Genomic DNA, 23,246 nt, shown 5'->3' with positions numbered 1-23,246 from the left:
AATAAACAATGAGGTATCTTATATTCTCCCTACTGTTGAGTCAGTGAGATAAATGTGGAGATGTGGTCAGCTGAAAACAGGTATCTGTGAAATCCTGCCTTCTTCCCTTCTTAGGTTCTCATCACGTGATACCCTAGGTACTTTTATAGACCACCATGATAACTATTTTATATTCGAATATTGTGATTTTGTCAATGTTGGCATCCCTTTCAGTGGTACAGATTGCAAGCTGTCTATGCCTGCCCAACCTGTGTGGACACAGTGGTCAACATGATAAATACTTATTGATTGCCTTACTCTCGTTTTAGATGTCCTCCTTGCTTTCATCATCTTGAGGATACCAGCAGAACACAAGGGTTATCCTTTGATTGTCCTCTTGCTTTTTTACCAGTTGATTGGTACATCTTCCTTTTGACTTATTTATTATGCTAAATCCTTTATTCTGGCTCTCCAGAATTCCTTACTTGTAATACTTTGAAGCCTGTCCCCATCCACCATGCACCTCTTCGTTGTCTCCTGAGTGATGCTCATTTTCCATTCTGAAGAGCCTATAATTTTTTCCTTGAATTTCAGGCATACAGCAATATTGGTAGAATATTGATATTTAAAAGGTGATTCCTTATTTTAAGAAGAAATTCAAGGTCGTAAAAACAACTCTGCTGCTTCACAAAGACACCTTCCCCCCTCCTCCCATTCAATTCTGGATCCACTTTACTGTTATACAATAGATCTGGAAATCTGCAGATACTATATAGTACTGTAGATATTGTAGTATCTTTTTCAGAAAATATGTATAGTGTCCCAAATGTCTTTGTTCAGTGTTAAGCTTTCATCTAGACAGATATATAAAGATGCTGCAAAGTATACAAATGTGTATTTATGTGAAAGGGGCAGCTAGGTGGAGCAGTGGATAGAGCACCAGGCCTAGAGTCAGGAAGACTCATCTTCCCGAGTTCAAATCTGGCCTCAGATACTTACTTACTAGGTGTGTGACCCTGGGCAAGTCATTTAACATTGTTTGTTTCAGTTTCGTCATCTGTAAAATGAGCTGGAGAAAGAAATGAAAACCACTTCAGTATCTCTGCCAAGAAAACCCCAAATGGAGCCACAAAGAGTTGGACACAACTGAGAAAGACTGAACAACAAATATTTCTTTGTACTAACGGATAGAGCATATGTTTTATAGAGATGAGAGAGGTAGTTGAGTTTAGAATCATTAATGCCCTCTCAGTTGATTTTAGAGGACAGTTGTGCATAATGTCACTATCCGTGGTCTTGATCTCTTGCATTTTGACGCGTGGGGACTGGAGGAGGAGTCAGCATATTCCTTTATTCTATTGACATTTCTTGAATACTGTCTTAAAATGTTCTCTAGAATTTCTGGGTCATCTTCCCAGTGGAAAGAAGAAGAAGAAGATAGCAAAGACATCTTCTTACCCTGTTGCTGTTGCTTTCCTCTCAGACTCTGACTTACTTCTATTCTCATTTCTCTAGTTTTTCCCAGTTGTTAGACTCACCATGTTAATGTATACCTTGGGACCAATGCACTTTATTTTCTCCTGTTACTCAAACAGCAGAAGGAAGGAGGAGGAGAAGATATTCTGTCACTCCCTACACATAATTTTCTTGGTTAGGCATAGGAAATGCATGGGGGGAAAGTTGGGGGAGGAGTTTTATGGAAACTAGAATGTTATAGAAAATGTTCTTTTACAGAGATGAAACCTGCGCGTTGTATTTTTTAAAGCACTATTGAATTTTTTTCTTCTCTACTCCTTTTTATCTTTCTCTCTATACCATGCATTCTCATTCTCTCCCTCCTTTCTGTGTTTTCCTCCTTTTTCTCTCTTTTTCTCTCTTTATCTCCCCACCTCCTCCCCTCTCTCTGTCCCTGTCTCTCATGTGGCTGGAAGCAGGACTCATGGGCCTGGTCCCTCTGACAATCTGTCTAGAATTTTTGACTTGCTCTGTTTCTAACCTGGGCTGTTTCACCCCTCTTTAAGACCGCCTTCCTCTGCCCCTCCCAGGGGCTCACCATATTGGGGCTAAACTTAGTGTGGACACTTGGTCAGCTTTAGTGTTGCTGCAACTCCGAACTCCCAGCCTCCTAAAGAATTATAAGTGTGTGCCACTCACACCTGGCACATTCTGTGCATTCATTGTGATAGTAGATATAATACTTAATTTACTATTTCAGGGATCTGTAATTTTGTAGGTGGGAGTACTTCTCTGGCCTATAGATCACAGCCCTTCTTCAACTTGATAATTGGTCTTTCAGAGTTGCTGCGATTATGAAAGCTATTACCCCAAGAACAATCTGGTGGTGAATCTCTCTTCACTTAACTAGCCTGGTCCTTGGGCAATGACATGTAATCCATCACCAGTTTGGTAGGACCTCTCCCTCCTCTCACACATCTGACCAGTTGGCTAATTTTGCTTTTCTACCTCCATGACCCCCCCCGTGTGTCTCTCTGTCTCTGTCTCTCTCTCTCCCTCTCCCTCCATCTCTCCTCCCCCTCCCCCCTTTTGCTAGGCAGTGGGGTTGAGTGACTTGCCCAGGGTCACGCAGCTAGTAAGTGTCAGGTGTCTGAGGCCAGATTTAAATTCAGATCCTCTTGACTCCAGGGCCGGTATTCTATCCCCTGCGCCACCTAGCTGCCCTCATGACATCTCCTACAACTGACCCCTTCTCTCTACCAAATAATAGCCTTAGTTCTGGCCCACTTCACTTCTCATCTGGTCTTACTGCAGTGGCCGCCTAACTGTTGCTCTGCCTCAATTCTCTTCCCTGCGTAAGCTGGGAACAGCTAGGTGGTACAGTGGATAGATCACTAGGCCTCAATTAAGGAAGACCTGAGTTCAAATCCAGCCTGCAACACTTACTGTATGATCTTGGGCGTGTCACTTAACCTGTTTGCCTTAGTTTCCTCAGCTGTAATATGGGGTTAATAATAGCACCTGGCTCACTAGGTTATTGTGAAGATCAAATGAGATAATATTTGCAAAGTGCCTGTAAGCACTTTGTAAATGCTTGTTTCCTTCCTGCTCCAGTCCATCCTTCACATAGCTGCCAACATGATTTTTCTTAAGTGGGGATCTGACCGTGTCACTCCCCTACTCAGTAAACTCCAACGGCTCCCTATTGCCTCTAGAATTAAAGTTTCTGCTTAGCTTTTAAAGTTACTTGGCTTCAACCTTTCTTTCCAGTCTCTGTGATCTAGCCAAATTGGCCTTCAGTCTGTTATCTACCATACTCCATCTCCAGTCCTTTGCCTTGGCCAACTGCACGTCTGCAGTGTACTCCCTCCTCACGTCTACTGCATAGATACAGCTCAAGTACTAACTAACCTTTCCATGAAGCCTTTCCTGATCCTCCCAGCTACTATAATGCTCTTCTTCCCACCCTCCTTAATTACCTTGTATCTTTATATTTATTTCTTTATGTTTATTTTGTATATAAATGCCCTTGCCTCTACTTTTAGAATGTCAACTCCTTCATAATAAAAATTGTTTCATTCTTCGTATTTGTATTTTCTGTGCTTAGCACAGTGCCTGACACTTATTAGATGCTTAATAAATGTTTACTGATTGATGGATTGACCTGCCAGAGTTTTTGCTGTGGTGATGTAGCCTTTGAGAACTTATGGGTACGTGATGAGGCACTGGAGTAGGAATTCATTGTAAAAATTTCTCGGGCTCAAAAATCCCCGTCTCCTAGCCATTATTGAAAGAAAATGGAGCTAGAGAGAGAAAAGGTTGGCATAGTTGTGACTAGAATCTAGTCAGACATCATCTGTCACTGGGCTTGAGTATTACTGACAGCATTCAGCAATGATAGGGGAGTATCACTATGTCCAAAGCCTTAGGCCAGTGAGTCATGAGGGGGATAGGATAAGAAAGCATTGTCAGAAGTTCAGAAGTCAGAAAACTTGGGTTCAAATCCTTCCTGTGATGATTACCACCTTAGTGATCTTGGGTATGTCACTGAACTACTTTAGGCTTCAGTTTCCTGTCTATAGAACAAGATTGGATTTTGTGGTCTCTGAGGTCCTAATGCATGGAGTAGTGCCTGGCTCACAATAGGTATTTAACAGAGATTGTGTCGATAGTTTTATTGACTAAGAGAGCACAGGAACTGATAATACTAGCTAACATTTATATAGCACTTACTCTATGCCAGGCACGATGCTAAGTGCTTTATAATTTATAATAATCTCATTTGATCCTTACAACAACCCTGGTAGGTAGGTGCTGTTAAATCAGGAATACTAGCTAGAGTTTATGTAACACTTTTAAGATTTGCAAATCACTTCATATCTTATCTCATTTGACCCTTACAACAACGCTGTGAGCTAGGTGCTACTATTATCTTCATTTTAAAGATGAATTAACTGAGACTGAAGAGTTAAGTGATTTGCCCAATATCAGATATATATTAAGTGATTGAGGCAGGGTTTGAACTCAGGTATTCCTGGTTCATTGCACTACTTGGCTGTCCAAGGAGAAGGAAATATAAGAAAAGAAATAATATCCATGTCATGAGAAGGGATAGCCACAATTTCCCTGGGTGCTGTTCTTTAGGACTTATTTCAGAAATGGTATGTCCTTTTAGAGTTTTCTCCCTGAATCCATGTGTTCTCATCTAGTTAGTTACGTTCTTTCAGAGAGGGCAAATGTGAGTAATTTTAAAGAGGGAGCATCCACCGATAGAGAGGAGAAAGATCATTATTTCACGTAAGGCAACTTAAGGTTTGGGGAATGTCATGTCTCTTAAAATTGTCAGTCACTGAGTGAAAATATGAACATTTTCTATCTCCAGAGGAAAAATTCCTTCCTTCTACCAGTGCCTTAGTGTTTGTCAATGATGAGGGGGTGTCCAGGCCATGGGTTTTTATCCACAAGTCCACAGACTTTTATAAAAACTACATATAAATTTTGATCACTGTGTTTCAATATAATTGGTTTTCTTCGTAACCCTACATATTTTATTTCATATACCTATAGACATTTTTGAGAAGACAGTCTGTTGATTAAACTAGACTACCAAAGGTTGGGGGTGGGGGTGGGGATGGAAGGCATAACACAAAAAATGTTAAGAATCCCTGGACTAGGCTGATGCCTTGACTAGGTGCATTAATGACTTTAAAAATATCAAACCTTTTCCTTCCAGTGTTTCTTGAGTTGTATCTTGTATGCAAATCTTTGTTGACCCCATTTGGAGCTTTTTCAGCAAAGATACTGGGATAGTTTGCTATTTCCTTCTCCAGCTTACTTTATAGAAGAAGAAACTGAGGCAAATAGGGTTAAGTCACTTGCCCAGGGCCACACAGCTAGTAAGCATCTGAGGCCAGATTTGAATTCAGGCCCAGCACTTTATTGATTGTGCCACATAGCTGCCCCAGTATTTATTATTTGTTTGTTTATTTATTAACCGCTACTCATTCTTTACTTCCTCCTTGTTTCGGTGATAATTTCTAGCTTCACACACTTCTACCTTGACTCATTCAACCCTTTGGTCAAGGTTTTCCTTGCCTCTAACATCTTACTTTTACCTGTTTAACAGGCAATATTTAAAATTTTTCTTCACTGCTTTGTTGTCCCAGCGGTGTCTTTCAGCTACCCTGCCAGTGCTGTTTTTGCTAGATCAATATGCCTTCCTTTTGAAGGTCTTTCATTTTGTTCCGTTAATCTCCTCTTTCATGTATCCCCCACAATTTGAAGCTTGACTTGCTTTGTTCTAGTTATACACAATGGCCCTGGGCCTTCTTTGACACCAGAAACATCTTTAAGACATTCTTCTTTGCCCTGGTTTGAGCTGTAATTTTTTAACCTAGCCTAGGCCCCTTTTCTTTAGAGACTCTCTTGGTGATCATCTCTGTAAAGCCTTGACTTAACCATTTCAGAAAGATAAAGGGAATGGAAAAAGGAGTATGGATAAACTAGTTGGCCTTACCTCCAAAAGAAAAGAAAGAATAATTCCACCTCTTTAGTTCCATTTTTTTCAGTCATGTCCAACTCTTTATGACCCCTTTTGAGATTTTCTTGGCAAATATACTGGAGTGGTTTGCCATTTCCTTCTCCAGCTCATTTTATAGATGTGAAAGTGAGGCAAACAGAGTTAAGTGCCTTGGCCAGGGTCACAGAGCTAGTAAGTGTCTGAGGCTGGATTTGAACCCAGGAAGATAAGTATTCCTCACTCTGCTGTACCACGTAGCTGTGCCCCAATACCACTTCTAGGGAAGGAGAAAAACAAGCTAGCTAATAATGTGTCTTCATTAGTACGTGAAGATGGCACAAGTGACCTACTGTGGTAAGACATGCTCTCTGAATCATTCTTCTAATAGCGATGATGGATTATGATGAGCCTTCTGCTCTTTATTGTCCATCCCCCTTGTACAAAATTACAGTTATCGGTTAATGGCGTGGAACAGTAGGTAAAGTGCAGACTCATTTATCAGATTCTTACGTGCCTGCCTACGTCTCTCGTTTCTTTAAGGAGACCAACTGACTCCTTTCTTTACCATCTGGGAATTGTATATATGTTGGAGAGGTTTCAGGACGTCACTGCATAAGACAAGATTTTTCTCTATTTATTCAAGTAAGACTGCCAGTCAAAGTCCTTCTCAGATGCCTCATTGAGTTGTGGACCAGGGGATGCTGGGTTCTCACAGGCTGTATACAGGCTGTCTTAGGACCACCTAGCAAGCTCAGTAGTCTTCAAGAACCTGCCCAGCAGTGGATCATAGATTCAGAGACAGAATGGATTTTCAAGAGGGAAGCAGTGTGGAAGAGTGAGCAACAGAATGGAGTCAAAGAACTTAGTTCAAATACCACCTATGATACTCCATGCCTGTGTGACTGTGGGCAAGTCACTTATTCCTCCCTGGGTCTCAGTTTCCCCGTCTGTAAAATGAGATGTTGGACTAGCTGACCAGAGGTTCTGTCCAGTTCTAAATCTGTTCTCCTGTAACTAGATGGACTGTAGAGTCCCTTCCAGCTCTTAATCCATGGTCTTGTGACCTCATTTTACAAATGAGTACATTTTGTATGTCTGGCACCTGAGAAATAAAATAGGTAAGTTTGGAGATAGCCTCATCACTAAGTTGACTTCCAGTTAACGAACTTTTTGGTCACAACTACTTTCAGAGACATTCTATCAAGTGGTAGAAGGCTTTCAGTCTCCATTAGTGGAGGCAATCACAAATCATAAAATATGTGTATGTTCCATGTAGCCTCTCTTCCAGACAGTGGAAGGATCCTAAAAATGTCCTCTTCAATTACCTAGATTTTATGTATCTCTGTGGTGTTGGGCTTTCCTCTCAATTTGGGGAAACAACATTGTACCCAGGTAGAATTAGGTAGAACCAGAAACCCACTTAGTAATAGTGGTATAAAGGAAAGCCTTGTCATTATAGTGAAACATTCACTCCCATGTGGCATGCCAAGAAACCTTGAACCATATCTCTTCTTCCCCTCTCTCCATCAACTTTGATAAATAAGACACTCCATTTTTTGGCTTTAGGTATTTTCTCTTGTTGTCCTCCTTTCTTACCTCTGCTTCCTGATTTCCTTCAAGTCCCAGCTAAAATCTCTCCTCCTAAGGAAGCCTTTCCCAATCTCCCTGTCTTTCCTCTGTTGGTTTTCTCCTATTTATCATGCGTATTACTTTTTTAATGCATGCTGTCTCCCCCATAAGATTGTGAGCTTCTCTAGGTCAGGGACTAATTTTACCTTTTTTTTTTTTATCCTGAGAGTTTAGCATGTCTGGCACATAGTAGGAACATAGTAAATGCTTATGGACTGATTGAAAGAATAAACTCTGCTTTTACCCTGGATCTTCTATAGCAACACCGAATTGTTGAGAACACAGTATGTGCTTAAGCATTTAATGTTAGTTGATAAGAGTGACTTGGAGATCTAGGACTCATTGCTCAGCTGTTAACTTTCTTATTTTATTGATAGCTTTTGCTTTATACCACCTTCATTTCGAAATATATCTTTCTCCCCTCTCCTAACAAGTGAACTATTTCTTCTAACAAAGATTTGAACATAAAAGGGAAAAAATAATTCAAGAGCAATTAACACATCATCCATGTCTGAGAGTATACGCCATATTCCATACTCATAGTCCCCAAACTCTGTAAAGAGGGGATAAAGGTATGTTTTCTCTGGGGCTGTACATTTCTACTTATCTCTGGGGCCAACATAGCACTTCAGGGATTTCTTTTTGCTTACGTTGTTGCAGTCACTATGTATATTATTTTCCTAATTTTTACTTTCTTCTATATAAATTCTTGTAAATCTTTGTGTGCTTCTCCTGAACTTTCATATTGTTCTCTGTAGAACATAGAATGTTATTTCATTATGTTCATGCACCACAGCCATTTTAGCCCAATCAGTGGGTACCTCCTATGTTTCTAGTACTTTGTTAACCACTGAAAGTTCAGCAATTAGTTTTCATGCCTGTTGTTTACTTTTGGGCAGCTAAGAGGGAGTGAAAGAGAGAGAGGGAAACGGGGCAGACAGGTCTTGGGGATTTCTTTTGTAAAATAACCTTATTTTTAGGTACACCTTTTAGGAGATTGCTTAATTGTGTCATTTGGTAGATGAGGCTAGAGGTCTGATTTTAAGGAAATCAACAGACAGATTTGATAGGTCTCTCAAGGTGTAGCTACTCCTAGAATCTTTTCTGTAGGGAGAAAAAAAAAACCAACCAACCATATACCTTAAAATGAATTACTGGTTAACTACTATTAATATGCCATAGACCTGAAGACCAGCATACAACACTGAAAGATCAATAATGGTATTTCTCATGTGTAGATATTGATCTTTCATGAGTGAGTGAATCATATTTCACCCTATATATATTAGTACAAAAAAAAAAGTAGCAGGTACTATGAGTGCTATGAAAAACCTAAAAAGTTTACTGAGCAAATTTTTGGTACTATTGTTAGGTTATCAACTATTAAAGTCTGTAACTGCTACTGCCTTGCACATAATTCTGAGGAAGGATAGGAGAGGATTATGCTACTTTCTGAGTTCTGTGGCCTGTAGAATAATAGGATTTCTATAATACCCCACCCACTGCTTCCTATTTTTCTAGTTTTGGCTTATTGCCATTATTAGTTGTTTTGGTCCTTCCTTTTATACAAATTGGTTCAGTAACAGCAATGAGAATATTTAATGTATTTAGCTTTATTTCCCCAAATGCAAGTACTAAAATGCCTATTGCACACTAGTTCTGAAAGTGATATAAGTGATAAGAAATGATGAGCTCAGTGATTTTAGAAAAGCATGGAATAATAAAGAGGGAAATGAGCAGCAGAACCAAGAAAACATTGTGTATGCTAACAACAGAGTTGTTTTAAAAACAACTTTGATCAACCAAGTCATTCTGACTTATTATAAATACCCAAATTAACCTTGAAGATCCTATGAAGAAAAATGTTCTTTGAATCCAGAAAGGAATATTGCTGTTGTAGAGGAAATGATGAGCTAGCTGGTTGATTTAGAAAAACATGGAAAGATTTGGACTTATGAAGGAAGATGCTGTCTACCTTCAGAGAAACAAAGGGTAGGAGGAAATAAGATAGTATGGTTTTGCACAGAATAAGTATAGGAGTGTACATGTGTTTTTTATAGATATCTATATATATCCATGCTTAATAGTAACCTTCTTTAGGGTGGGAGGGGAAAAATAAAGTAAAAATTCCACGGCAGGTAACAAAAGAAAACCAACAAGGAAGCAAAGGAAAGCTGGGCAGCTTTGGAAACAATGGGTAGTATTTATTATATAGGTTTTCTTGAAATGGAAATTTGTTTCATATTGAATCCTCTCTTATGATCTGTTGTGTCCATGGCAGTTGTTTTTCTTTTCTCATTTTGTATAACAGTAAAGTAAAAAAAATTTTTTTTAAAAAGTGATGATTGATCTCAGAAAGCCATCATGTTTTCTAAGGACCAAGATTGGTACTCTTAGGATTTTTTGTTTTGTTAATGTGGAGTTATGTTGCTGACTTGGATCCTAGAACATTATGAAATGGGAACCAGGATAAAGATTTCTTAGGTGTTTCAAGGTAGTTTAAGATAGTTAAGGTAGTTGCCTTTTTAATATGCCTTTTTAGACTCATACACTAAGATTGTGTAATTTAAAAGACTTAAAATGTGTTTCCTTTCATGTGCCAGATTGGGGTTCATAGGTCTGCAGTTTCTGTGATTAGGAGAAGGTAAAGCAAAAGATGATACAAACTGGTAGAGTTACATATGAAGTTTTTAGAATTGAATGTTGACTTCTGTAATGGAAGTGTGGGCTGTTTTGTGAATAGGAATAGCCCTTTTCAAAAGAAGTGGCTATTTGTATATGGAAAAAGTGTACTTGTGCTTTTTAAACTTGTGTCCCCTTTTTGGAAGGTTGGATTATTGACTCTGTGCTGAAATCTTACTGCCATTTAGCGTCTACCATACTCTTATGCTTAATTTTTAGATTTACAGGCATCTGTCTTTTGGATAGCACCTTCTCTGATGAAATGAATTGTGGTTTGATTAAATAAACCTTGCTATTTAATTATTTTGCAGACTGTTAAAGGAAACCAAGAGAATGCATTTCTGTCTAGACTGCTGCTTTTGCTTCATTTTAAGAGAATCAGGTATTCCTGGCATGCAGTGGGTTTCAGGGAATGGTTCCACTGGAGGGTTGAGAAGGGCAGCTAGGTGATGTAGATTCCAAGGCTGGCCTTAGAATCAGGAAGACCCAAACTCTAGTTCAAATCCAGTGTTAGACACTTATGACCCTGGGCAAGTCACTTAACCCTGTTGGCCTCAGTTTCCTATCTGTGAAATGAACTGGAGAAGGAAATGGCCAACCCCTCCAGTATCTTTGCCAAGAGAACCCCAAAATGGTATCATGGAGAGTCTGAAACGACTGAGCAGCGAGAAGGGTTGAAAAGGGTGAAGGAAGCTGGACGACTTCACTGCTTTTCCTCAAGGCATTAACGGTGTGATGTGATTATTTTCCTTTAAAGTGAATTCTTAGAACCTCAGGTACACAACTGGCTCACATCTGTCCCTTTCCGTTCCTCTTGCCACCACTTTAGTGTATAGGGATTTTTGTTTGTTTGTTGTTTTGTTTTTAACCACATTTCTGGCCTATTTCAATAGAATCTTACCTAGTCTTTTAGAATCCAGTATTTCCTTCCTACCCAATACCCTCAGATTAACTACTCTGCAACACCCCTGGACCATGTCATCCTTGTCCTTAGAATCTGTCAGTGGATTCTAGGATAATGTTCAAACTCCACTTGGCATTCAAAACCTTCCACAATTTGATTGCATTCTCTCTTTTTTAATTCTCCCTCAGTTTCATTTCTTGTTTTTTTTGCGAGGGGGCTAGGCAGTGGGGTTAAGTGACTTCCCCAGGGTCACACAGTTAGTAAGTGTCAAGTGTCTGAGGCTGGATTTGAACTCAGGTCCTCTTGACTCCAGGGCCAGTACTCTATCCACTGTGCCACCTGGCTGCCCCCCTGAATTTCAGCTATATTTTTCTCTTCATTGCCACCTGAGCATGCCTTGTTTTTTCCATATTTTATTGCTTTTCCCACAGTGACTATGGACCTAACTTCTTGTAAATGCTCTTGAAAAAAGGAACTTTCTAAGCAGAGAAAACTGTATATATGAGGTGTATTTTTGTTAAAACTAATATTTTTTCTCCCTTTGAATGGTCAGATTTGGTGATATGTTTACTAAATTGAGAAAAAATAACAATTATCTGTATAATAAAGATAATTTATCCTATAGTGCATTTCATTAAGGTTTCCTTAAAATGCATTTATTTATGTTTCATGGACTGCTAAACTTACTTTCTAAGCTGAGGTATGAATTAACTTTTCTCCCATGCCTATAATGCCTTTCCCCCTTTTTGCCTGCTAAAAGTCCTATCCATATGCAATACCGTTTAAATAAAATCCATATTATTTGCCCCATGAAACCTTCATGGCCACCATAGTTGCTCTCTGAGGTCCTGTGGTCCTTTTTCCCTGATCATTTATGGCTCCTATATATTGCCCTCTCTGATAGTTTTCTGTATACGTGTCTCATTTCCCACAACTAGCTTATGAACTCCTGGAAGTCAGGAAGTCAGGGAGGATAACATATACTATACTTCATAACACCTAGGTAGAACATATTGCACATATCAGACACTGAGTGAATGCTTTTCCAGTGAATGAACAAAGGAAATCTTTATATAATAAAACATTTCAAGGTTTTGTACATATATACATACATACATACACACATGCACACGTATGTATATTGTAAAAAAATATATATTGGGCAGCTAGGTGGCACAGTGGATAAAGTGCTGGGCCTGGAGTCATGAAGACTCATCTTCCTGAGTTCAAATCTGGCCTCAGACACTAGCTGTGTGACTCTGGGCAAGTCCCCTAAGCCTGTTTGCCTTAGTTTTCCCATCTGTAAAATGAGCCGGAGAAGAAAATGGTAAACCATCTTTGCCAAGACAATTCCAAATGGGGTCATGAAGAGTTGGACACTATTGAAAGATGACTAAACAATAAAAAAATACACATACAGATATATACTTATGTATGTTTATATGTGTTACCTGCCCTTTTGGAGTATTTACAACTGGGCTTTCCCTCCATTATGAGAATAATTAGGACTTGATTACACTTTTTATGCAGAGGGATTTGAGGACAAAAGAAGGTAAGAGACTGAATTAAACTGTGAGTGTATGCAGAGTTTCTTATTGCATATAATGTATAGATGATATGTGAATAAGGCAATGGAATGATTTAGATACCAAAGTAACTCTAGTTATTTACATAGTAGAACTAATTTGGCTGATACTATTTGCTAATCTCAGGAGAGTTACAATGGAAAAAATGTCAGGAGTGGCCTTGGTAACATTTAGACTTGCTGATACAGGATGGATTCAGGAGTACCTCCTTATTTTCACTTCACAGTCGAAGCGTGGCATGTTTCCATGGATATTTGATCCTTTGCAATAAAGATAACATGAAGCAGCCACCTTTACACAGGGACTAGGAGTCTTAGCAGTTAATTTTTTGAATTTTTAAAGTACCATATGTTTTAGGTATGTTCATCTGCCCCAGAGGTATAAAACAAGTTGGATTTCTGATTTTGTCAAGAATCATTCTATTGTTCATTTAAATCATGGAACAAAGTAGGGCTTGATGGCTAACAGTGCTTCTGTAGAGAAAAGATTACTGGACTTAAACATGGCAGGAACCCGAGTTCAGTTCCCATCTCTGACACTTTCTAGCAGTGTGACAGTGGGCAGGACAAAATCTCTGAGCTTTCGTCTCCTCATCTGGAAAATGGCAATATAATAGTATGTACCTCTCAGGAGTGTTAAAAAGATCAAATCATATGATATGTATAAAGCTGTGTCTTTGAAAATCATAAACGTGGTGTGTGTCAACTATTATTATTTTACCTAATAATAATAAGAAGCAATTTTGGAGGGGTTGGGAAATAGGAAATTCAGAAAATAGGTAATAGAAAAGTGATGGTGTTGTTCATTCAGATGCTGCCAAAAAGTAATTTCTTTGAGTTTATGTAGCCTTTTGTTTATTGCTTGTTGAGAAATTTGTAGGTGTTGCTTCTTTGTCCTTAAGAGTTACTGCTATTTTTTCTATTGGTAAACTGAGTCCGAGCTGTGTGACTCTGCATTGGTAGAGTAAAACTGAGGAGAAATGTGAACTGAGTAAGGTTCTTTGCCTCTCACATTCTAATGTTATTCTTTACCTGATAACTTGGTTAGTATGTAAGTGGATGATTACGGCTCTCAAAGACCAATGAAGTTTTAATGTAGTGTATTCCCTATAAGAATGAAAAATGGGCAACAGAAGGCGTATATGCAGTTAGTTGTCAGAAGAAGAAAGAAATCCACTGGGTGAGTCTGGAGAAAGTAGATATAGACTTTGCCTAGGAGAGGCTCTGAAACTCCTTATATTCCCACAAGGGGAGAAAATGAAATGTACAGCTCTCATACACAGGGGAGCTGGGAGCAGGAGGATCCAGATAAAGAAATTGTAATTTCTTGCCTCATTAACTGGAGAAAGGAAAAAAAGTAAAGGAAAATGAAATTTAGAAAGGGTTTAGTAATGTGTTTGCAGGGACGTTATGTGGGGTTGGTGAATCCGAATTCAGAGAGAATATTAAAAAACCTATTGATTGGTTACATATATCCCTTAAAACTACAAGACGAAGAAAGTTGACAGACTGGCCTATTTGTGGCCTCTTTAGTTTATTCATTTGATGATAGTTGCCATCCTTTTGTAGAACTTCAGGCTGATGTCCAGGCTTCTGAAGGATACAGTATCAGCTGGGACAGGAAGTTAAGCACATAATGTTGGCTTCAAATGTTTATCTTGATTTTAAGAGTTCAGCATACCGATTTGCACCTATTTTAGAACTGTAGTATCTTATTGTTTCTTGTTTGCTTTTCTCTTTTTTTTAAAAATCACTTCAACTTCATCCTAACAGTATTGCACATAATATTTATGTTTTCATTAAAATTAATTATGTCTCAAGGATTTCACTCCGGGTTAACTAAACTCTCTTGGGTTCTCCTAAAGCCAAGCTGAGAAATATTGGTCTATGAAGTCAAACCTGTCAGGCTGTATGAAATTGAGAATGCTTTTGAGTACCTTTTATATTACCAATTAAAGAAATCATTGGGCTGCCATTTTTCAAGTCACTTCCTTAAGCGTACTTAATTTCTGTATGATTATCAGAAGAGCAAAACTAGAGAGTGAAAAAAAGAGGAAATTGCATGCTGAGAGTTTAGGGGGAACATTCTTGATGAGCCTAGACATTTTAAAAACTAACGTTTATTTTCTTTCTTTTTCTGCAGAGGGTCGGATGGTCATTCAAGACATCCCTTCGGTCACCAGCAGAGGGCACCTGGAGAACACATCTGACCTGGTCTCAGATTCCACCTATTATGGCAGTTTTTACCAGCCCTCTCTCTTCCCATACTACAACAATCTGTACAACTACCCTCAGTATTCGATGGCCTTGGCCGCTGATTCCTCTTCTGGGGAAATGGGGAGCGCACTTGGGGGATCCCCAGTGAAAAACAGCCTGCGGAGCCTACCAGCAACTTATGTGTCTGGCCAATCAGGAAACCAGTGGCAGGTACCGTATCACCTAGAGGGTGAAAATGAGCATATTGTACACTCCCACCTTCTTGCCCCCTTCCACACCGACATATAGAGAGGCAAATCAATCTCTCTCTCTCTCTCTCTCTCTCTCTCTCTCCTCTCTTCTCTCTCTCTCTCTCTCTCTCTCTCTCTCTCTCTCTCTCTCTCTCTGTCATACACAGACCAATTACAGAGCAAGTGTAAAAGATTTCTTATTTTTTCAGTTTTGCAATTTAATTATGGAGGATGAGAGAATCAAGAGAAAATCACAGAAAAGGGGCAAGGTGCTTCCAGTTTAAAAAAAAACCTCACTAAAACAAATGAAACAGTTATCTTAATGCAAAATTTCATAAGGTGGACTCTATGAACTCAATTTTTTATAATTATTTTTAATATAACTGGTTTTCTTTGTAATCCCATGTATTTTATTTAATACATCTTAAAATGGTATCTGGGGAAGAGGTTCATGGGCTTCATTAGGCTGCCAAAGTGGGGGTGGTATCTGACACACAAAAAGCTTAAGAGTTCCTCCTTACCCCTTAATGTCTTCATTCTTAATTTGTATTTTAAATTTGTACTTTTTCTCATTTTCTAAAGTTGTTTTGCATCTCTATGTAATTGGTAAACTCTCATCAAGAAGTAACCTGCTAGTAGTTCATCCTCACTTTTATTTTCATATGATCAAGGGGCTTTCATTGGGCATCTTCAGACATGCTGACTTCAGTCCTCTGAATGGCATTGACCATTGTAATGAGTAGGGAGACTGTTGAACTTTGGGTCTGACAGAATTGGGTTCCAGGCTGAACTCTTGTCATTTAAATTCGTTATGTAACTTAGGGAAAGTCACTTTATATCTCTGACAGTTTTTTCATTTGTTAAGTGAGGGGACTGGACTAGGTTAAGAGTTCATAATGTGGTGTCTGTGGAGAGATTGCAGAGTACCCATGAACTTGGGTGGGGAAAAAATTACCTCTTTATTTTCAATAACCTCTAACTGAAATTTAGCATTTAAAAATTTATTGATGTAGGAAACAAATATTATTTTGAGAGGGGTCCTGGCTTTATCAGACTTCTACAGAGGTCTGTGACACAAAATAAGTTAAGATCCTCTGACTTCGACAGATGAACTCATAGGCTTTTTTTCTTAGCTTACAACTCCATATAAATTCTGTGAGTTTTCTTTCTTGGGAGGATGAACAGAGGAAATATAGGTCTGCATGGAGGGCCAGGAGAAAAGAATCAGGGTAAGATCACTTTACTTTGGGGACAGATTCCATTCCAGAAGACACACCTTTATGGTGTATGTCCCAGTGGTGCAGTAGACATCATAACTTACTTAACTACTTCTTTTTTTTTTTTGCTTTTCGGTGAGGCAGTCAGGGTTAAGTGACTTGCCAAGGGTCATACAGCTAGTAAGTGTCAAGTGTCTGAGGCTGGATTTGGACTTAGGTCTTCCAGACTCCAAGGCTGGAGCTTTATTCACTGCACTACCTACCTGCTTCTTAACTACTTACTTTTGAAAACGAGGTTGTGTATTATTTTCTTTCTTTGGGGAATGGGGACCATGTGAGACATCCATACATGTAATTCCATTGGTGTGAAGCACTCTCAAGTATAGAAACTACTACCAAAACAGTTTTAGAATTTATCTGTTGCTTATATTAGGGAATTGTCTGCGATGCTATGTAGCCAGTAAGCATCAGAAGGAAGATTTAAACCCAGTTCTTCCAAACTCCAAAGTTGGTCCTTTTTCCACTATACAACCTGTTCTCAAACTTTTCAGTATCCGAACTCTTTTATACTCCGAAAAATTATTGAGGACCCCCAAAAGAGGTCTTGTTTATGTGGATAGATAGCATATCAGTATTTACCAAATTAGAAATTAAAACCTCTTTGCCCTTTATGAAAGTAGTCTGGGCCTTTTAGACCCCCAGAAAGGGTCTCAGGGACTCCCAGGGATCCCTGGATCACACATTGAGAACTGTTGCACTGTACCCACTTTTGTTATTTTTTAAAATTTAGAGTAGAGTGCTTGAATTTCACTATGCTGAAGTGTTTGTGTAAGGAGTGGTGGCTGATTTTCTGCACTCTAATTCTATTGTGGTCACATACTAGACATACTGTTTCACTCTACATTCTGTAGAGATCAGTGAAAAGTTTCTGTGTAGAAAATATACACAAGAGCATGGAGAGCTGCCTTTCAGGTACATCATGCGCAGATAACCTGAACTAAGCTGATCTTGAAGTTTTGAGATATTTCTAAAGCTTTGCCTTTGGGACTTTGGGGTATCTTTGACCTGATTTCTCCCCACTTTAAAAACTCTTCCATTTTAGTTTCATTTATTTGATGGTGATTGAAAGGGATGGGAGTTCATATGACATTGTTTCCAGATACTCTGCCTCTGTTGCCCAAAATGCCATCTCCCTATGTTAGTTATGTCTACCTTCTGAAGGGTCATTTAATCATCAGAGCCTGTTAAAAACATTGCTTTGCCTATGTGCTAAAAATGTTGGTTCTTTAAAGAGTTTTAAAAAATGAAAAGTGTAGTTAAAAACAGCTTGAAGTATTGAGGCATTGTCACCCTTCCCCTCCCCCAAAGGGAATAAGATTATGGAATAAATTTAGTTCTTTTGATGGAAATTTCTATATTCATCCATTCATCATTTTCCCCCCTGCTTATTATGTTCTGGTTTTTTGAATGTTTGCTATGTTCAGGGAACTATAGTTCTTTTTTCCTCCAACACACTAATGAAACTTTATAGCTTTAAGGAAGGGGTGGGGGAGAAGGACATTTGAATTCTTGTTAAGAACTGTCCCGTGAAAATTCTAAGAAGAATTTTCCCCACTAATTTGGTGTATTTTTTATTTTAGTTCTGGGAATGACAGACTACAAGCAGACTTTTTCTTTGTTATTGTTGTTTAAGGTTTTTAAAGGGAAAAGAAGATAGACAATGTAGTTATGGGTATAAAGATTCACAGGATAAAGAATGAAAGAAGCATGTGAGTGTGCGTGTGTGCGTGCGTGCGTGTGTGTGTGTGTGTGTGTGTGTGTGTGTGTGTGTGTGTTAAGTTGTAGCTGAGCCTGGAATCTCAGAAATCTTCCCCCTCACAAATTCCCCAGATTCCTCAGGTGACATTTACTATGTCACCTTTACTAATGTCTTTGCTTTCATTGTGAATTGACCTTATTCTAACAACCTGAGAGAGGTGTGAAAAAAGGGCCTCGTTACATTCTGCTGGAGGTTAAATAACCAACCAGGTGCTCCTCTGGAGGGTAACACCTCCTCAGTATTGTAGATCTCCCTCAGCTTTAGGATTGCACTGAATTAATCATCTGTGATAGTCATTTAATCCAGGCGTTCAGAGATTTCTCTTCTTTTTTCTCCCAAGGTTCCCTCCCTCACGGTTTTGCAGAAATGGGAGGAGCCTTGTCTATGCTTCTGTGAACAATTCCCATTTCTGGTTCTCTCAGGATGTGCCCTGTGACAACTAATTGTTTAATCTCACTGTGTACCCACGAGAAAATCTGTCATTTTATTATATACCAATTATACTCAAATTATACTCACTGGGAAGTAGCATGGTACAGTGAGAAAAATACTGGATTTGGAGTCAGAAGGTGGGTTTGAATCCCACCTCTGCCCATTTATTACTTAAATGATAGTGGGCAATTCATTTTGCTCTCTGAGCCTTGGTTTCCTCCTTTGTAAAATGAGAGGGCATTGGAAGAGATAACCTCTAAGATCCCTTTGAGCTATAGACCTCAGTTCTCTGATCCTACAATGTTGATGGGTCTAGCAAGCTGTGTGTAGACAATGTGGTTATCACCTCTGAAATGAGAATTTAAGATAACTAGGACAGTGGTTGACTTTCTGAAGAATGGCTTAATAAAATCCTCTAAGAAATGTAGCCATGATATTTTTATGGTTTATAGTATTGCTAATCATCATGCTTGAGGTTTGGGCCTAAGTATTTGGCGGAATGGGGTGATACCAAAGGAAAGGGGAGGTAGCAAAGCATCAGAAAAAAGGTGGGGAGGCGTTGCTTCATCGGACAAGTCTATGGCTTTCCTACCAGGCTCTCACATATTTATTTCTGCTTACTTGAGATTAGCCTCTCCCTTGTCAACCTAGTACAACATGTTTATTTAAGAGATAATGTTGCTGGTGGAGGAGGGCATAAGGCAATAAACAGCTTTTGCAGGCAATTAAATGCAGAAGTGAAACTGAGCTGCTGGACAACCACAATAGCCATTGATTGTGAGTTGATTCCGGTGCCACAAATGTCATTCCTGTTGCATAACAGGACAGAGAATCTGTGATTGGGACACAAGTCTCTATTGGCTGAAGATAGACAAATTCATCTGAGACTGCTCCTTGGATGAGGGGCACCTGACATAAAACTACCTTGACATCCTTGGCGATGATGATTCTACAGTTTATCCCTTCTCTCACGCGTATTAGGTGCTAAATAAGTATGTATTGATTCAGCCATTCAATTCAGTGCACTTTTTAAGCACCTGTGTGCAAGGCACCAAAGGATAGGAGATTTCAGCAAAAAAACAACCACCACCACAGTCCCTGTTCTTAGAGATCTTACAGTCTAATAAGGGCATATGATAGGAACACAAATGAATATGGTACAAAGTAGAATGATATAAGTGCAAAGGAGAGATGCAGACAAAGGGCTGTGAGAAACCTGAGGAGGTCCTGGCATGGTGACACATGTCTGCTACTAGAGAGGCTGAGGGTGGTGGTTTCGGGAGTTCTGAGTTGCAGTAGGGCTAAAGCAGATCGAATGTCCATCCTAAGTCCAACAAGAATTATGGTGAGCCCCTAGGGTGGGGGTAGGGGATCTGGCTGCCGGATGGAACAGGTCAAGCTTGTCTGCCTGTCAGCACTGGGTTCAGGACTGGGAGTCTGTTGTACTTGCAGCCTGGATGAGATGGGGAGACCACTCCTCCCCCACCCCACCAAATGTGACAGGTCTCTTTTGGGGAAGGGGACAAGAAAGGTTTGGTAAAGTTTGCACAATTGAGCAGGACCTTGAAGGGAGAGGTTTTGAATGGAGTAATCCAGGAAATAGAGAATAGTCCTGTGCAAGGCCATGACTGCAGGAGGGCCTAGAACATAGAATGGGAAGAAGAGAGCTGAAGGAAGGATGGAGTTAAAAACCAGTGAGGATCTTGAATGCTGTGCTAAGGTGTCTGTAGGCAGTAGGAAACCAACCAATTATTTTTGAGCAAGGCAAGTGAAATGTACTTATACACGCACGGTATCTATGTTTGTAATGTTTTATATTTAAGTATTTCTATATGTGTTGTGTATATATGTATGTACATACATACACACATGCATGTGTGCACACACATGTACAGAGAGAATAGAAAGAGAAGATTATTTGGGAAGATGAATAAATGATGAATTAGAAAAAGAAGAATCTAAAGGCAAGGAGACCAATTAGGAGCCTATAGAGTTGTCAAGAAGGGTTTAGTAGATTTTTGGAAAGTTTTATCTTATAACACATTCTTCCCATCTATTACAATGAACAAATATGAAAACAGCTTCCTTATGCAATTAATAACTATCCCTCAATTAATAACCATCTCCTCCCCTTGCCCTGGCAAAGTTTTTTTTTAAAAAAATATTTTTTTAAATGATCATCACTAGTGTATATTTGGGGAGGTGGCGGCTGATTTTTGTTTGGTAAAGCTTACTCTACTCCCCAGCCATACACTGTTTTGTGGATTAACAAATCTCTGAGCAAGATTCCTTTTAATTAAATTAGCTTAGGTGTGGAGGGAGTTAGCACTCAATTTAGATCCCTACCACAATGGGCATTGACAAAGGATGCTGAAGAAGGAGATGGTGGACACTGTTTCAGGTACTCAGTCAGGACCTGATTGAGGAGAAATATAGATAGTGCGACCGGAAAAGTAGAAGAAGAAAGGGAAAATGGGGTTAATTCACTGGAATAAAACCCTCTACATCATCCTTCATTATTTTTCCCCTCTGATAATAGTTACTCATGCCAAAATGCATTTTTATAACTCATTCTATTCATTAACAAAAGTATTACTGTACTCAGTATTTCAAAATATACCTCTAAAAAAAATACAATGAATACTTCATTCTACTTAAATCCATTGCTGCCTTGATCTTAATCATATATTTTCTGTTTAAAAAATCTATCAGATTACTCCTCCTGCCCTTTACCGCTTATTCTTTGGAGTAAGGCTAGGCCATGCCTAATGTTACATATAGCATAAAGGCAAAACATACTGGGCTTGAATTGTGGTTGTATACAGCACATTTATTTGGGGTATACATCGAGGGCATTTTTTTTTTAATAAAGGCAAACATTTATTGAACATTTAGTCCTAAGGGACTTTATTTCTATTTAGCAGAGTAAATAGCTAAAACTTAACTAAACTTTAAAAAATTAAAAACTCAAATTTAGAAATACAAACTGAAAAAAAAAAAGACAAAATACTAACTTTTTTTGAGATGTCACTGTGTGCCTGGGTCTATATGCATACCTATGGCTGGGAATCTGGAGATTTTGGTTCTTCTACTTGCTATGCCATTAATTAGTTACGTGGCCTTATTTAAAGAATTCCACCTCTCTAGGCCTTAGTTTCCTCATGTCTAAAATGAAGTAGTTAGATGAAATGATCTGCAGCTCTTCAAAAAATTCCGATGGGTAATTCTGTGATTTCAGTAGTCTGATTTCCATCAGTGTTCTGCAAATCAGTACATAACAGAAGAATGGGCTTTCAGAGGCTGTCTTGTCCAAGGCACCCATAATTTTACAGATGAGGAAACTGAGGTTAAGAGAGGTAACATCACTTGCCCAAGGTCACTCAGGAGAAAGAACACAGAGATGGGATTCAAACCCTTCAGCACCAAATCCAACGATCTTTCCACTGTACCATGCAACCTCTAAATGACTATGTATAGATTTCTGCTAGTCTTTGATGTTTAATAGAATGAAGGACTTCCTCATAGGTATGCAGTGAATTAAATGATTGCTACAGTGTATAGCCTGAGATAGCCATGGTCACCCAGGTAGTAAATTGTGAACAGATTTTTAACTTAGGCCAAAGCAAATCTATTCTGTGTTCTTTGTAGCTCTGATTATGACAACAGAATATAGGAAGACTATTACTTATTTTTTTCTTGACATTATTTCTCTTAATTATAGCCCAAGATGGCATTGGAATTTTTCTTAGCCATGCCTTATGGTTGATTTAATTGAACTTTCAAGAACCAAAATCCTTAAGATCTTTTCACTTAAATTTTTTCAGGCTATGTCTCCTCCAGTTTATTCTAAAGCTAAGTTCAGGGAAATTACACAGTGTCTGGCATATGGTAGATACCTTTGGGGGGATTGGTTAGTTTATACCTATTCCTATTAAATTTAATCTTGTTAGCTTTGGCCTATATTTCCAGCCTGGATAAATGAGGTAAAAAGTGCTGAGCTTAAAAAAGAGGACCTGAGTTTAAACCTCACCTCTGCTACTTACTACCCATGAGATATTGGGCACCTCCATAGTTTCTTCTTGTCTCATCTGAAAGATGAGGGGACTCTTCCAAATGGCCTCTAAGATTTCTTCCAACTGTCAGTGAGTGATCTTTTGGCCTTAAGTTAGAGAGTCCAAATCAGGAGAGTAGAGAGACTTCCTCATCGTGTCTCCCTGTAGCTTTGATAAACATGCGAAGTACTGATAAAAATATTGAACAGTGGCAAGCATAGAGCCTTGTAGCATGCCTTGACTTCCCTCCAAGTTAAAATTAATGCATTAATCAAGTCTCTTTGGATACAGTCATTTAATCAGCCATGAATCCACGTAATGGTACTGCCATTCAGGGCATTTTGTCCATATTGTTCTTGTGAAAGACTGTTATTACTCGTGTGTGTGTGTGTGTGTGTGTGTGTGTGTGTGTGTGTGTGTGTGTGTGGTTTGTCCTTCATTCTCGAAGATTGGCCTCTTGATTCTAAATCCTAAACCATTTTTTTAGTATCTTTTTCATCATCCTTCCTTATACTCTCTTTGTATT

The 23,246-nt window shown here is 38.9% G+C and overlaps 1 protein-coding gene across 1 annotated transcript in view; it reads left to right on the top strand.

Annotated features, from left to right (window-relative positions):
* Positions 1-23,246, top strand: part of DMRT1 (doublesex and mab-3 related transcription factor 1) — a 148,502-nt gene that overhangs the window by 48,507 nt on the left and 76,749 nt on the right. Inside the window, exon 3 of the mRNA XM_021001756.2 lies at positions 14,897-15,180. Within this exon, the coding sequence (XP_020857415.1) occupies positions 14,897-15,180 (284 nt within the window). The remainder of the gene's footprint in view (positions 1-14,896; positions 15,181-23,246) is intronic.

The sequence above is a fragment of the Phascolarctos cinereus genome, unplaced genomic scaffold, assembly GCF_003287225.1.
Source record: "Phascolarctos cinereus isolate Bilbo 61053 unplaced genomic scaffold, phaCin_HiC Scaffold_4;HRSCAF=312, whole genome shotgun sequence".
NCBI classification, from domain to species: Eukaryota; Metazoa; Chordata; class Mammalia; order Diprotodontia; family Phascolarctidae; genus Phascolarctos; species Phascolarctos cinereus.
The sequence above is the reverse complement of the archived record's forward strand: the minus strand, read 5'-3'. Positions and strand labels throughout refer to the sequence as shown.